This window comes from Phasianus colchicus, chromosome 2, assembly GCF_987193195.1.
Source record: "Phasianus colchicus chromosome 2, bPhaCol1.hap1.1, whole genome shotgun sequence".
Lineage (NCBI taxonomy): Eukaryota > Metazoa > Chordata > Aves > Galliformes > Phasianidae > Phasianus > Phasianus colchicus.
In genome coordinates this window covers 60,020,266-60,037,939 of record NC_143437.1, presented here as the reverse complement: position 1 = coordinate 60,037,939, position 17,674 = coordinate 60,020,266, and the positions used below count along the sequence as shown (strand labels likewise).

Here is a 17,674-nt window from a genome sequence, read left to right as displayed (position 1 = left end):
ATGGATATATTAGAACATAACAACTGTGAGCAGCAAAATCAGTGTGAAGAAGTCAGGCAGAGAAATTATGCATTTGAAAGTTGCAGATGTGGATCCTAAGCTGTTATCAGGGAAGAAACTCAATACTGAAACACTGTGCCTGACTGAGTTAGCAGCAAGGACAATGAAGTGTCTTCATTGATACTGGACTCAATAAGACCTCAAGGTCAAATAAATCAGTGTAAGAACAAAGACAAAAATATACCATCATAAGCAGAGGAACAGCAAGCCCCTGAAAATGTGAATGAAAACCTGTGCTTTTTCATCCAAAGCCTCAGCCATTTAAGAGAACGAACCAAGACCTCAAGATGACAGGAGCTTAGTCAAACTGGTCATTTAGACACAACCTGTAGCATCTCTGAAAATATGATGTTTTTGCTCTAGGGTTTGGAGTCTGTTTACCTGTTCATCTTTAATTTTAACCTATTTATTCAGTATTATTAATGTATCTGGTCTGCTTCAGATTTTTTGCAAATACAGACATTCTCATTGGACCAATGTCAACTCTGGCTTGTAGACATTCAAACAGTGAATCTACTTTATTTGGGTAGTGCATTCATATATCAAACTTTGCAAAAGGTACGTTTTATCTATAATAAGACCTGCTGTCATTCCAGACCCTGTTTGCTAAATGTTTGGATACTCTAAATGCTCCTCATTTGTCTTGCCATAGTATGTTTTTTTCAGACTCAATTTACTTTTCCTCTAACTGCAAATTTATTCTGCCGTGTCTCTGCCCATCCAATGGACTTGCATATCTAATACATTACACCTGCTGCACATTTGCATTATTTTCAGATTTATGACTTATTATCCACTAATACTGTCTAGAATTTGTCTGTAACAAGAGCCTTCAAAGATAAGGCATTTTATTTTAATTCTTAGATCAAACAACATATTAATGCATATCTTCAGAATTACAATAACCTTACCTATGATGTGTGCATGACATTTAACAAAATTATAAAGCATAATAGGAATGGAGCTATTAAGAAGCAATTGTTTACCTCTGTGGTGAAGAATTTGAGGGTCTATTCACCTACCTGATTAGTGGGAATTATCAAGAATTTTATGATTTAATTGAAAGTTTATTGAGTTTGTGTGGATAAAATACAGATGTCACTTTGCATTCTCTTCTATCAAGTAGGCTAAAATTGGTGCCTAGTTTAAACTGAAATATATATGCAGTGTTTATAAAAGTTGGAGTTTGACGAAAGATCTAAAATCTGTCAAGACTAATTCACATATTTCTCTGTCTAATGGTCATTAATGAGCTCCAAAATCTCTTGGTCAATTTTAAAGTGGGGCTTCTAAGTCAGGTTTAATTTAGAAAAATATTTGTCTGCTCCATTTAATTTATTTTCATTTGTGTAAATATAAACAAATTTTTAGATTTTGTAGATACAATTTTAGATTGTGTAGATAAAACACATTTTTAAATTTACTTTATAAATCAAATAGCAGGATTTGGTAAAAAAAAAGTCACTAGGTTTCTGTAAATGTGGAATATGGGAGTAATGACTTTTCACAGTGATTCATAACAGCAGGAAATGTATATATTTGCTTCAATTGTCATCTCTATCACTGTTGAAGGCAGAAAGTAGCTGGAAAGTAGTATTCTGTAATTCAAAGCAAGGCTATTCCAAACATATTAACAGCTTTCTGTCAGATTCTGCCTTCCCACCTCTTAACAAAGAGATACTTCCAAGTTTATCTTGTACTTCCAAGTAATTTAAGGATGATTCTTTATTGGATATATTACATTTCAGATTGCTATAGTAATATTTTTGTTTTGATTGGTTGATTTTTGTTTGTTTGGTGTTTTTTTTTGGAAGGGGGGGGGGGGGGGGCTTTTTGTTATTTGCTATCTTCACAATTTATGCAGAAAAACAGGGCCCACAGTGCTTCAGATGTGACATATACACAATGGCACAAGAAATAATGAGGATACCAAGAGCGCAATGTGTTTGTAAGTGTAGTAGAAATGCTAAGTCACTCTTGAAGCAGTGGTGGACCACCTGGTGGGAAGGCAGGGCCAACCCAGGGAAGCTCTTGAGTGACAAGAAGGGGTGTAGCCAGGATCCACGCCTTCCCAGACCTCATTTAAGGATTAGCAGTGGATGCAAGGGTATTTTGAGTTTCCTACCTACATGAGGTCTTCCAAAGGTAAACAGATTTTTTCCTTTTGTTTCCTGTGTATTTGAGCATATCCTCACTTGCTGCAGCCTAGGACTTTGCTTCTCTGCTATTATTGCTGCATTTTCCATCATGTTACAAAATTACAGTAAGTCACCTAGTTTCACATACACTTTAATGTAAGATGGTTTCAGAAATAAATACCATTCAATAATGTTGTAATCTCTAGCTATCAACATGACAGTGTTCTTTTATGTCTTGCCAACTGAAGTATCCTCCCTCCTGTTTATTCTGCCAAGGCAATAAAACCAGATGAAATTAGGCCATACTTTTCACTTTTGGCACTGGAATGTTGGTGGAGGAGCACCAAACATCTAAGAATCATTTATTCTCTGACACTTAATATGTTATAATATTGTCTTTCATTTTTCAAAAATTTAGTGAATCTGTTAAAGTTAGTAACAGCAAATCTGTATGTACTAATGATCTATTATCTGAGAAATAAAGATATCATATAATATATGACAATATAGGCAGTTGGAGTACTTAAATAGTTTAATATAAATAATATTAAATATAAGAAACTTAGACATCACTGTTGTTCTTCAGAAAGCACTCTGATAATTAATAAGTATAAAATAAAGTACATACCTGTAGCACTTTTAATTTTTTCCATCAAAAATCTCAAATCAAAAGTTATAAAGATGAACAAAACCTTACAGTGCCGTTGGCTTTATCACATCCACTTTACAGATTTTGTAAATGGAACTCAGAAAGAAAAAAAAAAAAAGGATTTTCACTGCTCTATTTTGGATTTTGTGTTAGGGAGCGCTGCTGCTCTGTGTCACAAAGCTGGGAACTTCTGGGGCCAAGGAGAAAGATAGAACATTTTCATTAACAAAGAAGGAACACAGATGCTGTGCCAGCATGTTGGCTACTGTGTGTGCTGCTGCCAGAGCAGAAGGAAAAGGACTGCGGCCTTTTCTCTCACTTCCTGCAGTCCAGTGCCAGTATGCAGGCTTCATGGAGGCTGTGCTACTCTGCTGGTGCAGAAACCTTCCCTCACCCTTCCTTATGCACTCCTGCAGGGGCTGAGACATCCCATTCTGCTGCTGAGTAGGTTGCCAAAGGTCACCCTGGCCCCGAGTGATCTGTGCTTGGAATAGGTCATAGACCTGCAGCCTTTACACTTACAGGTTAAAAAACTCACAAAACTCCCATTTTTCATGAGAGACTAACATGTCAAATTACCGCTGCCACTCGCGCTCTTCCTACCAGAGCAGCTTCTTCATCAGCATGTTAAATAGTCTCTTACTGAGACCTAGGGAAAGATGTGTGCTGGCTACTGTGAGCCACATGGAGCAACAGAGCTTCAAGCTGAAGATCAGTACTTTAGAGGATAACAAGGAAAGTGACTGGTTCAGATGAAGCATTTAGTTTTAAGCAGGCATCTGATGTCTGTCTATGGCAGAGGTCTAATTTAGACTTCCTTGATCACTGTAGCTGGCTCACTCCCAGGTACTGCATTATATTAACAAGGTTCATAAACTGTCAGATATAACTCATCCATTTAACTCTCTGCAATGAGGCACAGACTCTAAGGACACGGCCTTTCCGAGAATGTTCTCTCTTTATAATTCATCATTCCCCCAAAATGTTTAATGTGATATGATGTTACTGGAATCTTCAGCTAAAAGGATCACCTTTTTTTGGTCACGTGTACTACAGAATTTATTCATGCATCTTCTTCTACCCCAGGCTGTGTCTGGGACCTTTACTATAACTATTTCCTTTTGTGCCAAAGAGATTGCTATTCTTCATGCTGAATAAACAAGGAAGTGATTCCCTGCCCTTCACAAGGAGGACTGTCAAGGTAAAGGTGCCTTTGGCCACGGCATTCAAATTGTCCTTCCATTTGGAGGCTCTACAGGGTCAACTCTTTTCATACCAGTCTAGGCTGCATGGTTCTATACTGAATTATACTTCTTTAAACTCTCCAGTAGTTCTCCTTTCACAGAAAAGGTTTCACAAAGCACTTTAGCATTTGCTTTTTGAAGCCTACTTAGCTGATTTTGCTGAATGGAAAAGGTAGCACTGAAATATCTTTTATTACAGATTACAAAGGTGGAAAAAGCCTGCAGTAGGCTAATGCTGTGAGGGAAAAATAGCGCAGAAACTTGAGCTGAGTTCAGTTACTTTAAACATTAGATGCCACAGGAAGAGGTATTATTGACCTTGAAACCCCCCTGACACTTAATGCTGTTGTATTGTGCATCTAAAGCAAAATGTTTGCACTAAGCAATGCATTTGCTGAATGTATAGATCCTAGGTAGATGCAGTGATGTGGAGTCCCACTATGTAGACTGCTTTATTCTTTCACTGAGATACTTCTACTTCCTTATGCCAGAGCATAATGCTTGAGGGAGCTGTTTGGTTAAGATATGTTCATTCTTCCTTCATCTGCTTTATGGAGATCAGACAGGCAAAGCCTCCTTCTGATTTAACCATCTTCCTAGCTGCTATGCTGCTGATGGTGCTGCCAAAGAGATCTGTCTATTCCTCTGCTGCTAGTCCACATTTCCCATTTGCCTTTTCAGTGACGATTATTGTGTTTTAACAGTCAATCCCTGTTCAGGTTTTATCACTTAAAATCCTTTTCATCTAGATCACACCATCTAGAGCATTTGCAATGAATGACAATGTATGCAGTATTTGGCTTTCTTTTTGTAAGTTAAAATAATTAACTTGACTGTTGAGGCTGCTGAAGAGCTGCTTCAGCTGAGCAGAGCACTTTGCATACCATCCATCACTCTGCCTTCTCAACAGTGTCATCACTGGCCAACACAGAAGCACTTAGACCAGAGCATCATTAGGCTGTTATGCAATGACTAGTGCCATTAAGCCAAGGTAGAGCTGAAGTTGGCAAGAAGCTTCCTGATCATACAGCCACTGTCAGAGCCTTCAAATAAACAATAGCTCATCACAGGGAAAGTGAATAACGTCAGGGAAAAAGTCAGTCTTTCCAATAAAAACTCTCTAATAAAGTGTTCTGGCTTTTGTCATTTATGAGACAGCATTGCTCTAAGATGGAGATGGACAAGCATAAATTATCTGTGCATCCCTGGTGAACTTTTATGCTGTTTAAATGGTGGGCCACATTCTTGAGAAATTGACAGACACAACATATTCACAACATATTACTGCCCTTCTTATTGTTTCCTCACTCCTAACTCTTCTGTTTCCTACATCCAAGGTCCCAGTGTTCACAGTCACATCATCAAGGCTTGCCTGCCAAGTATGTGTCTCAACAAGGAGGGACAAGTTTTTACTGAGCAGAAGCACTTGTGTTTGTTTATCAGGAATTCGTAGTTATGTTGAACCATCAAAATATTTTCCCCTAATCAATCTGTACAAACGTCAGAAATGCACATATTTTTTTTCTGACTGCCCCCCAAAAGAGTGAGTAGCATTGATAATCAACAGTTTCATCTAATTCAGTTCAATTTAAAATGCTTGGCATTCATTTGGTAGCTGTGAGCAGTCTGTGGCTTTGTGGCTTCAGCATAAGGAACCAATTTTTCTTATCCTAATTCTATGACTGTTGGAAAAGGTGACACACAGACATAATGATAAGAAAAGCTACCACTGTGAAAAGCAGTCAGATACCAAAGTCAGATGATTAAACCACTGCAGTGAATTTCCAGAAGACAAGGGGGAAAAGGTCCAAAGTTTTTTCCAGTAAAAGTTTTCTTGCTATAAAGCCTTCAGCACAAAGCCCACAAAACAGATTTTTGCTGTAATAATCTATTCCAATTAATAACAGAATAGCCAGGGTGAAATGTATTTTAAAGTCTTTTACTTTGTATTTTTGTTTCAACTTCATTCTTTATTTTGTTATTTTGCTGTTGTTGCTGAATGGATAGAGGCAGCTGGCTTTGTTTTAAAAATAAATGGGATGATTCTTCTGAATCTACACAGCTCTAATGGCTAAATCTCTTTGATGTGAGCAACAGTCACTGCTCAGTGTTGACCCTTGTACAATCAGAGCTCTGTTCTAACAGTGACAAGTTGGCTTGTAGAGCTGTATAGAGAGAGGAAGCAACAAGGAACTTTTCCGTTTTCAGGACTTCTCATAACCTGTTTGGATGGAATAAACAAATATTTGTAACCAAATATGTCTTTAACCCTACTCAAGTGAGAAAAGGTAAGGTGGAGACATTTCCACAAAGAACAGGAAAGAAAAAATTAAGTTTGCAGGTTACTACTTATGCATTATTGGTGCCTTCAGCTTGCACGGAGCAATGTGCACTGAAGGTGCACCCAGTATCTACAGGATGAGGCTAGTGGAGATTTTCTCCTAGCTTCCTTGCCCTACCACTGCTTGAAGCGGTAATCTGAGGATTAGCACAAGTTAGACTTCCATGGCTCCCTCCTGCCCCTCAAGAAATACCTGCTTGAGTTTCCTGAGGGAGTCCAGCAAAGTCCCAGGTAGGCATTTCGCCTTTGGGAGCAAGGATGTAAATTCCATCCCTGTGCCTGAATCTGCAGTGCCCTGCAGCTCGTTTAACACAGAGGTCAGCAATAAAGGATCCCTGCTTCTATTTCAAACAAGCTGGAAGCCCCTGTGTTTTGGGTTGTGTTTGATGTCTGAAACAGGAAGAAGCACATCCTTCTCTTTAGCTGTGAGATGAAATTGTGGAAAAATGCCAAATATCAAGTGGTTATCAAAAGCGTAATCAGACTGAAATACCTAGGAATAGGAGAGCTCTGCAGAAAGTTTTAGGTCAGGTTTGCTGTAAAGTCTTGCTAAACTTTTAGAAAATTTGGGTCAAGCTGAGTATCTGCAATACAGCTTCAAAACAGTTAAGTATGTCCTGCCTTCCACTGTTGTTAAAGGCTCGCACAGCTCTTATCTGACAAGCCACAGCACTGTGATTTTCGGTGCCCCTGTGGTCTCTTCCATTCATCAGGTGAAAAAACTTGCCAGGGAATACACTTAGGGAACAGTTGCCCTGAACAAGACAGAACAGCTCTCAAGCGCCCAGCAGCATTTCAAACAAAAGCATTGTAGCAGGTCTTCACAGTGATCTTTAAATGCTTATTCAAAAGGAAATCTCCAGAAAATTGACTAGTCCACTGAGAAATAAAGAAAGACTTTATGCTAAATACCTTCTAGACAGCTGATATAACAAAGATTATGATGCATTGGTTGAAACAAATACATTTTTATCATACTTCTGTTTTCCAGTGTGTATCTGTATTTATGATTCATATGTTATTGTACCTGCTGGGAAAAAAAAAAATCAAAAACCTCTTGGACAGCTTTCAGACTAACAAAGGAAAAAAATAATTTGACCATTACAAAGGTTAAGAAATTATAGGTTTTTTTGTTGTTGTTGTTGTTTTGTTTTTTTTAATTTCCTGCTTATCCACCTACTATTATGGTGTCTCTGGTAATTTGGAATTGTCATTTTTTAAAAAATAATTTTACTGCACATAAGAAAGGTGCTTGTCTTTACCAAGGAATGATTACTTCCAGGTAAAACATAGACCATTAATTCTGTGGAATAATGACAACAAATCAATATAGTCTACATTCCCTCTCAGGAATCTGGCCTGGTACTAACAGTTCTCCAGTGGCCCTCTTATGATGGATGATAAACTTGGAGGAACAGCAGAGTTCTGGAAATCGTAAACATAAACGTAAATAAAATGTACCTCCACCCAGCAGTTCCCATATAACATAGCTTGAGTTTTATATTAAACTCTAGTAATGATGTTTGCTCACCAATACTGCAGGTGATGAAATTATGCTTGAAAGAGTTTTTTTAGGGGTCAACATCACAACCCATGGCTGTGACTTAGTTCAGCAGGTACTGAGAAAGCTCTCTGCATCACCCTTCCTGCCATCTAATGAGTATGTTTTTTTCTGAGAATCAATATGCTGAAAGTTTTTTATGTAGTAACTCTTAAGTTCTTCAGTTATTCCATAATGTGTGTGTGTATATATGTATATATATTTACGTACATATCTAAGTTCATGTCAGACATCATTTTGTCAGACTGCCCCTCTGCTGCCATCTGTCACATGGAAGCAAAGTTAACAGAATATTGGTTGGGAAACTCAACCTCTATTGCCATACCACCATCTGCCTCTGATGTCATGGGCCAACATAATAAAATAGGAGGCATTCCTTTCAGAGCGTCTCACATACATATATATAATACAGCTTTCTAAAAACGCTCTATGTGTACAACCTCCTGTAAGCTTAAGAAATATGATTAAATTGCACATACGTGTCACACAGCTTGGCAATATAAAGTTTCCAGAACCAAAATTAAACTTTATGTAATTCTGTGTTGTTATTGATTGAAATAGCCTTTTTTTTTCCCCCTAAGATCTTGAAACAAAGTGTTTGTATTAGCCAGAAAAAAAAAAAAAAATCTTAGTAATGAAAAATAAATACACGTGCCTCAGCATTAGCTATTTCAGCAAATACTGTAATAACTTTGCATAGGAAAACGTAATGATTTGGTGTTTCTTAAGTTTGAACTTGCATTCAGTGAAGTCAATTCCACAACCTATTTCTGTAGCTCTTAAGTTGTTGTCTTCATCTTGAGCCTTCTAATCACCTCATCTGAGTCGAGTCAGGTCTTACCTACTTTTAACTGTTGTTTCTTTCTTGCTGTCATTCTTTTGTTTCAGGCATCCAGTTTAATAAAGACAACTCCTAATAATAGTCTATCTAGATATCGCTTTAAAAGAGGTAAAGGTGGGGGCATTGACCAAGAGGGATGATCATATGATGACATATAATAGCTTTTTCCCAAATCTGATGCTATTTGCAGTGTAAGAAAAAATTCATCTCTGTAAAAGAGCTGAGAGAAAATAAGAGAGGATTTTGATCAATGCTGATTCTGATTAAGTCTGATCACAGCACTTGACGTTTTGGGCAAGTTTGGAAGTATATTCACAGAAAACTCAGGTTTTGCTAAGAGTAACAGGACACTGCTAGCTCAGGTAGGGAATGCTTGATCTGTTTTTTCATTTGTCTCATCTAGCCATAATAATGGAATAAGGTGCACTAACTCAATTCAGTAATTAATCTCACTGCTATCTCTTTAGTGAAGCTGTTATATTGCTGACAGTTTTCAACTGTTTCTTTTCTTGATTTTTTCCTTGGCAGAAGGAATGATGGTTTTCTCAAGGTGTTTATAGAGATTAAAAAAAAAAAAAATTAAAGTTTTGAGATCATTGTTTAATTGCCTCCATCTACATAGATGGTCATCGAGTTCCATCAAAGCAACACCCAGGGAGTTTGTGCTGAGATGGGTAGTGTATAACTTCCAGAAAAAGCAGTGTTTATTTATGAATATATCAGAGAGAATAGTAAAAAGCAATTTTTTTTTTTCAAGTTTCAGGAAATGAGATTCATAAAACCATTAATTCTATGATCACTATAGGTATAAATGAGCAGGAGTGTTAATAGTTCCTTCTCCTCTGGAGGCTCATGCTGCAGTATTAAAATGTAAATGAGACACATGTAGACACCTAATCTGGATGGGTCTGGGATGCAGATCTGTTCTTCTGTTCATTACATCTATTAATTTTTATTGCTACATGGTTTATAGAAAAAAAGCCTGGTTAATATATAAATATATATATCTTTTGGGATTTTTTTTTTTAATGAAAAAGATGCAAAGAAACTAGACTTTCTAAGATAGTCTTCCTAGTTTTAAAATGATTTTCTGAGACAGTCAGGCTCATTCTCTTCTATATCTCTAAGGACTCGTTCCTCTCCTTCTCATAAAAGACAAAAATCCTCCTGAGATACTGAATCGGGAAGACAGTATAATTCTTATACTGCATTCAGCACAGCTATGTTTGAGGACTTTCCAGGAATGTATTAAGCTCTGTGACTAACCTCTTTTTTTTTCTTTTTTTCTCATCTTTTCCAGGGGGAGAAGTTTATTCAGTGGTTTGTTTACAATTTACTTTACATATATAGTGCTGTACATAAGTGGATTGCGGTGTGTTTTTATTATGTAAAGTCAAAAGTCAAAAGTCAAAGAAAAGCATCTTGCACTGTAACAAAAGTGACAAATTTAGTGAGAGCCCTTTGTCCCTGTGAGAATGTATTAACAATTTTAGCTGACTTTTCTGCACAAGAGCTCTGTTGTGTTCCCCAGTAAGTTCCACTCTTCTCATCAGAAGCCTGAGTCCATTGGGGAAGAAGCACATTCCTGTTCCCCATCCCAGAGATCTCTGTAGTCACCATGGGCCCGGGCCATCAAGCACACTCAGACTAAAATCCTCCACTTTCAGATCTGAATTGTCATTTCCAGTAAAGGCAGTCTGTTGCTAATGCAATTAGGTGATTAATATTGAATGTCTACCACCAAATCAGAACTGATAAATACATTGGTCTAAAAAAAAGAGAAAGAAAAACAAAAAACAAAAAGGAAAAGGAAAAGGAAAAGGAAAAGGAAAAGGAAAAGGAAAAGGAAAAGGAAAAGGAAAAGAAGAAAGGAAAAGAAGAAAGGAAAAGAAGAAAGGAAAAGAAGAAAGGAGAGGAAAGGAGAGGAGAGGAGAGGAGAGGAGAGGAGAGGAGAGGAGAGGAGAGGAGAGGAGAGGAGAGGAGAGGAGAGGAGAGGAGAGGAGAGGAGAGGAGAGGAGAGGAGAGGAGAGGAGAGGAGAGGAGAGGAGAGGAGAGGAGAGGAGAGGAGAGGAGAGGAGAGAAAGGAATGAAAAGAAAAGAAAAATGAATGAAAAAAAAATAGAAAGAGAAAAAAAGAAAAAACACACACATACTAAAAAATGCAATGTTCAAATTAATTCATTTTTTTTATTTGTACCAAGCAAAGGTTTGGATAGATGTGGGAGAAGGGGAGCTTTATTTTGAAACTTTGATTATCTCAAGGGAAGCAAACTTCCATTTGTATTTAGAACAGAACAATTTCTAGCTTTAAGGCAGTCTTTTAATCAGCAACCTCATCTGATGAAATGCTGTAGGATTTACTTATATATCAAAAGAGTTCCCTAGACATTTAAGAGATGCAACTGAATACAATTAAAAGATCAGTTTTAAATAGTTTGTGGTACAGTTTGTTTGCTGTGCTTTGTGAGAGAAGTTTACTTAATAACGTGAGCTTGTAGTGTTTTAGAAGATAGTAAAGTATTGAAAGAAAAACCACCATTTTAGTTGCCTAGCAGAGATGCAACTGTTCAGTTTTTTGGATGTGATGGTCTATAACAAGTGAACAGAGAAACTATTAAGCCAAGGATTGCACCCAAGAATAGAATCATTTATGAATAACCTTTCTGGACCTAATTCTTTGCTGGATTAAACCTCATGTAATGTCATTGTAGGCAGTGGGGCATAAATCAGTGGAGTAAATTAGCCTTGTCATGAAACCAAGAAACCAAAGGAAAGAACAGTCCAATAAAGCAGAGATGAAATGCTGATATTAGCAGAATGCCACTGTTCTTGGTACACTGCATTCTTAGTGCCCAGCAGTGAATATTTCATTCTTCCCAGGTGTAAAATTTTCCCAGCAGCACTATAAGGTAGATTTATAATAAATGACAAAATTAATGATTTAGCTCTGTTATAATGCCACTTTAGGGCTCCCAACAGGAGCCTAAGCAGTTAGTAGTCAACATCTGTACTCCTGCAATGTGGCCTCCAAATGAAGTCTCAATCTCTTCAGAAAAATCTTGGGACTGCTTTTTTTTTTTTTCTATCTGTTTTTCTTTAGCTGTATCTCACACATACAGATACTAGAAACTAGCATTCATATGTATGGAGAGCTTTCTACAATGAAAACTGAAAGAAATACCAGGAAGATCCATGTAAGAGCTGGAGTAAATTAAGTATAGTCACAGCCTCCACCATGAAACCAGTGAAAAACAGAGTGGATTTGTTTGTAATTCATGTCTACGTAATATTAATGGCTTTAAGAACCCAAAATATTCCAGTGACTTTAGAAGTGCCTTGGATGCATTAAAAAAAATCCATTTACTCTAATCAGCATCCATAAGAACACATGGTCTTCTCTCAGACTTCAGACTCTTTTGACTGTCTGACCCAGTGATTAGCTTGTCTGAAATAAAGATCATGATTTCCCTCAGCCACAGACAATGATTTTTGCACCATACACACTGAGAGCCCAGTCCTGGCTGGAGCCTTTAGGTATTATTATGTTCCTCATAAAGAGCTGATTGAAAATTCTACTGTTGAGTCTGCAGCTACACAAGTGAACTATTCAGAATAACACATTTCAACAGCACAGGTCACTTCTCACTGCAAAGAGGTGAAACAACCTGAATTCTTTTGAATTCCTACCATGCAAATTTCAGCGATGAGCTGAAGGATGAAAAACAGTTTGCTGTAAATAAGTAGGGAAAACTTTCCAGACCTACATGTAAGGAAACCATGTAAAGAATGCAACATGCAGCACATATGCTGTTATGTTGCATCTGGTGTAATGTCTTGGCAATCGAACAGAACTTGCTGGAAGGACTAGGAGAGAACTCAAATCATACTTGTCCCATGGCATCTGTGATATTTGCCATTTTTTTACCTATTTTTATGTTTTTTTCAGGTAATGGTTTCAGATAAGCAGTCTGCCATGGTATTCAAGCACCTCTCCAGATTTTCAATTTCTTTGAATTCTGTTATTTCTGTTTCAAATTCACCTCTGGGCATGTTCTGAGGAGAGGAATGAAGGGAACAAGATCTGAGTTTGCCAGCAGCAACATGAGATGCTTATGCAAACACATCCAGACCTACCCAAATTGGCAGATATGTCTTTAGGCTTGGAGTGATTGGAGATATGGGAACACATCCCAGAGTCAGATCCACAGCCCTAATTTCAAGTGATAAAACATCATTATAACATTGGTTTATAAGTGTACTGACTTTGTCCTAAGTTTAGGTGGCAATGTTCTGCTAAAAAAGCAGAGTTCTGCAAGAGGGTTAGTTTTTGTTGACAAATAACACTGACTTTGGTATAAATATTTACATTTGCAGCTGTTCAACTCCCATCCATCCAACCATCCACTTAGTTTTCTGGTTTTCAGTAATAAAAATAAGATATTTCTGCAATGGAAAAAAAATGATCAATTTTTGGAAGTTTTATTGAAGGATATGTTGCACTTTTTAAAATGCCAACTCATGACAATTTCCAAAAGAATCACATAAAATAAGTAAATTAACTCATTCTTAGATTTAAGTAATTGTTATAAAGAATTAACATTACCTCATGAAACATAGTCTAGTGAATTTTGTTATTTCTGTTGTTTCTGTTACTGCTTTTCTAAAACAAACTCATGTTTTTCTATGGTATTTGCTTTACATCTAACGCTATTATATTTTGTTTCAGCTGGCAGGCTTCATCTATGCCTGTTATGTTGTGAAATGTATTACTGAAGAAGAGGACAGCTGTAAGTACTAAAGCTTTATTACATACAAAATGAATTCTATTTTTTAAATCACCCCTCTGCTATGTTGGCTCTTGCTGACTTCTTCCTAATTCCCTATTATTTTGTAGCCAGAACTTGCTTTCTGTCCGTCTATCTTGATCTAAATTTCCAAATGCCTGGAAGACAAAGGAGTCATGAAATGCAGCTTAAAATAATACACACTCGTTTCTTCTGAATAGATCACTGTAATTTTTTCTTTTCTCACAGCTTAAGACACACACACAAAAAGAAATCCCAGTTGACAAACACAACCTTTTTGTCCTTTTTTCTTTTTTTTTTTTCTTTCCTTTTTTTTCTTATTCCAGGCTGTTAACTGTCTTCATAGTAATTGGCTTCCACTGAGGGTATAGCTCTTCTGTGTTGACCTCAGTGCTGTGTTGTAGAAGCACTTCTGGCAAGAAATAGCTTTAGATCATTGCAGGACCTTCGTTTATGAGAGGTGAAACTGTGGAGTTTCTCTTTGTTTGTGCTACTCCCAGGGTACAATTACAAGGAACAAAATGATTTAACGTAGATGTATGTTTGTGTTTCTTCGGTTTATTTATATCAATATAAGCCTGTTGATCAGAATTTGCTTTTAATACATGCAATGAAGCCAAGCCATTTTATTTTTTCTCTACTCTAACCTTGATTTTTTAAAAAGGGCCACTGCAGTGTTTCAGTACATCTTGGGATTCATGCTAAAGCACTTTAGAAGCAAGTATCAGAGCTGCATGTAACTTTGATAAAATATACATGAATCCTAGAGAGAGTTTTGCAACAGGAAGCTAAAGGGCTTTTATTTGACTGAGAGCACTGCTAGGGCTGGCAGGGGTTCCTTTGTGTGCTCTGCTGTGTATTGAAAGCAGCTGAAACCCTGTAATCTATTGGCAATACAGTGCCACTGTGAGCCATCAAGGGAAGATTTAGTGCTGAAACGAAACCTCATTCGGAGGTCTCTCAGATGATGCTCCTCTCAGTTGTCTGTGTATCTGTGGAGGTGAGGAAGGCATAAGAGTAAAAAGAATTTGGGACGAGCGTGGAGCAGGGGTGCACTTTGAATGTGTTTTCATTTCTTAGAGATGGACTCAAGATATGTGTGCTTTTTTTCTGCTCTCCAGCTAAGTGCTGGAGGATGGTGAATCCTTGCCCCTAGGTGAAATCCCTTTTTACTGCCATCCTGCCTTCTTTCCTGAGGACTTAAATCTTTGTCAGTCTTCTACAACGCTTTAAGAAACAATGTAAGTAAAAAGCAAGGAAGGGACTAGTGGCTTGGCTTGCTGAACAGGCACAGAAGTCGAAGCACATTTGGAAGATCTCTCCTGTGGGTTGTAAGACGTGTTCCTGGCAGCAAAGCACTGTGGCCAATATGCTATTGTTTCTTGCTCACAGCTGAGGGAGCTCCCTGTTGTTCAGAAGCCACAGATTGTCATGCTTCTTTGAACCTTTTCTTGTGGTTGTCTTGCCTGCTTTGAGGCCTTTATTACTTTGTTAGCACACCTCCACCAGGTCGCTCCTTCCTGACAGTGAGGCATCCTGACAGCCTGTCAGAGCCCACTGGCACACTGGGATAAAGCCCCACTCCGCCTGCCATGTGGCCTCATTGCTCTGGGAGCCTGGTTGGAAAAAATGGTGAAAGGAAACTTCACGGTGGCTAAGTTATCCCTATACAGTAATAATTTGCAGACCAGATTTGGCCCCTTGAGGTACCATAAATTTCTCCTTCACACTTGCCTGATCTGCATGAGACAACTCCATCTGTGAAAGTACTGAAGAAGGTACGCTTAGGTGTCTTCTTATCAAATATAAACACTAAATAGCATAGCATCCATAAGGGTTTTGTTACTTCCCAAAGGAGTGCAATAGAATGACATGTTGCCAAAGGAGAGAGAAAGCACAAGAAAACAAATCCAAATTGAGTAAAAGATTCTAAAACTAAAACTGGGCAGGGAGTGCTCCCAGTAGAAATTAAGACAGCTTTAATTTCACAATACTTCAAGGTGCCAAATCTGGCATGCTGCTAAGAAGAAAGTTCTGTAGCACAGAAGAATGTAGACAACCCTCCTGCCCACAGTGAGCTCCCTTCCACAGGCTTACTGGATATCTAGCACAGCAGGAATAATTGTGCTGCCCATAATCCCTGCTCAGCATCCATGCCTGGTAAGAGGTGAGAATGGGCTTGTGCTTGCATGCAGTTTGGCAGATGTGCACCTTTGGTGTGTTAAAGATGTGTCAGCTGTGGAGGACCAGTCGCCACAAAACAACTCCTCCATACTTCTTTCCCAGCTTCCAAAGTGGTCTAGGAAGAACAACAGATGGAAATAGACATTTTTTAACCACCTCTGTATTCATAGGCATCACAGGAGAGATCTAGATTTCTGGTTTTCAGTGCCAACCATAACTGTAGGAAAGAGGTGCCCTCCTGCCAAATACAGATGACCACAAGGACTACCATCTCAGCACACTCCGAAGGAGCCCCAAGTACCATCTGATGAGACAGAGTCGGTAGAAAAAGCCTTTTGATACTTGTGATGGATTTGGTGAATATCCATATGTTCGGTTCCATTTCTTCTTTTGCTAATGGGTCATGGGAGCCAACAGCAGCCCAGAAAGGAAGTGTAAGAGGCAAGAACACTGAGCCAGCAGGAGTAGACAGCATTGCATGAGACTACATAGTCAAGCAATCTCTAATAGCCAGCCAGAGGAGTGTTCCAAACTTAAAACAGATCAACTTATCAGCATTTCTCTGGAAAAGAGAAGGTGCCTCATCTCCTGTTGGCTAGAGTCTCAACTGTAGAAACACAATCAAGTTATGTTTCAGCTGAATTAGCTTTGCTCTCAGGGCAATTGGAAGCTGAAATAATAACTATCTCTTTGTTCCTCATGCAGATTTTTTAAAAGAACAAATGAGCAAGGGTAGAATTAAGCAAGTATTTCAATAGATTAACCTATTCTAACCTCACTGAAGGATTAAGAATGGAACAATAGAGTGATCAAATCAGGGTCATAAGTAAGGCTGAGTCAGCAAGCCTTGGGGTTTTAATAACTCACACAGCAAATAAATCCGGCAGGAAACCCTCTAAATCAAAGTACAAGTCTGAACTACTTTTCATGAGAACAACATGCTTTGGGTTAAATCTACATCAAAAATTACAGAGAAAGCTGCTTTCCTTCTCACTGTAATCTCAAGCAGTACCTTAACAGTGTGAATACCAGGGCGAAAACACAGCAGCCATCTCCAAGAATGAGACAAAGGTGGCTTTTCCCCAGTTACTTTTCTTGTCAATGCTTCACCACTCCTGGTGGTCCCTTCTGCATCTTGTTCCCTGCAGTTGTGTAGTGAGGATGACCCTTGAAGCTTGGGGCAGCTCAGGTCTCTTCTGCAAAAGACAAGGGAGGATGGGTGCCCAGCAGGACTGCTGTCAACTCAGCACTCTCCTTTTCAGTATTGCCACTGGAATGACTAAGCTATTGTCATTCTTTCTTCATTAGCGTTATTAGCTGTAGCAATTAAAAATAAAGCATGAAAATGTCAGCAACAATCATTACTTGGAGGCATTCCACAGCTGTAAACTTACCGGAGCACCTCATTTGCTTTCCAAAATCATATTAGTCCTGCATTTTTCAAAGGCTGCACATTATTTTTAATAACACTGAAATGTTCATTTAATGTGCATTTCCTCACTAGCAATTTGGCACCCTGCTATAAGATGTTACTGCCTTAGTAAAGTAAATTCAGTGTATTTCTGAAAACATTATTAAATACACAGATATTTAGTAGAAAACTCTGGATTCCAAGCAATGAAGCTTCATCTTCCTGGGGCTTTTTGTCTGCAAACAATAGAAAAAAAAAGAAACCTAGGTTACTGAAGAGGAAATTCTACACTCTCCTTGCAGATTCTGGTGAGAGAAAGTGGACTGCCTTGCTATTAGAGAGACTGCTCTGGTCAGAAATTAATCTCAGCTCAAATGACTGGAGATAATCACAAACTCAGTCTGTGTTCTAAAGTGAAATCCTAATCCAGCTCCAGTTTG

At 38.2% G+C, this 17,674-nt stretch overlaps 1 protein-coding gene across 3 annotated transcripts in view; it reads left to right on the top strand.

The window, feature by feature from the left end:
- Nucleotides 1-17,674, top strand: part of NKAIN2 (sodium/potassium transporting ATPase interacting 2) — a 513,591-nt gene that overhangs the window by 478,946 nt on the left and 16,971 nt on the right. For all 3 annotated transcript variants that reach the window (XM_090135834.1, XM_031610959.2, XM_090135835.1), the window contains one exon: nucleotides 13,561-13,621. In XM_090135834.1, the coding sequence (XP_089991960.1) occupies nucleotides 13,561-13,621 (61 nt within the window). The remainder of the gene's footprint in view (nucleotides 1-13,560; nucleotides 13,622-17,674) is intronic.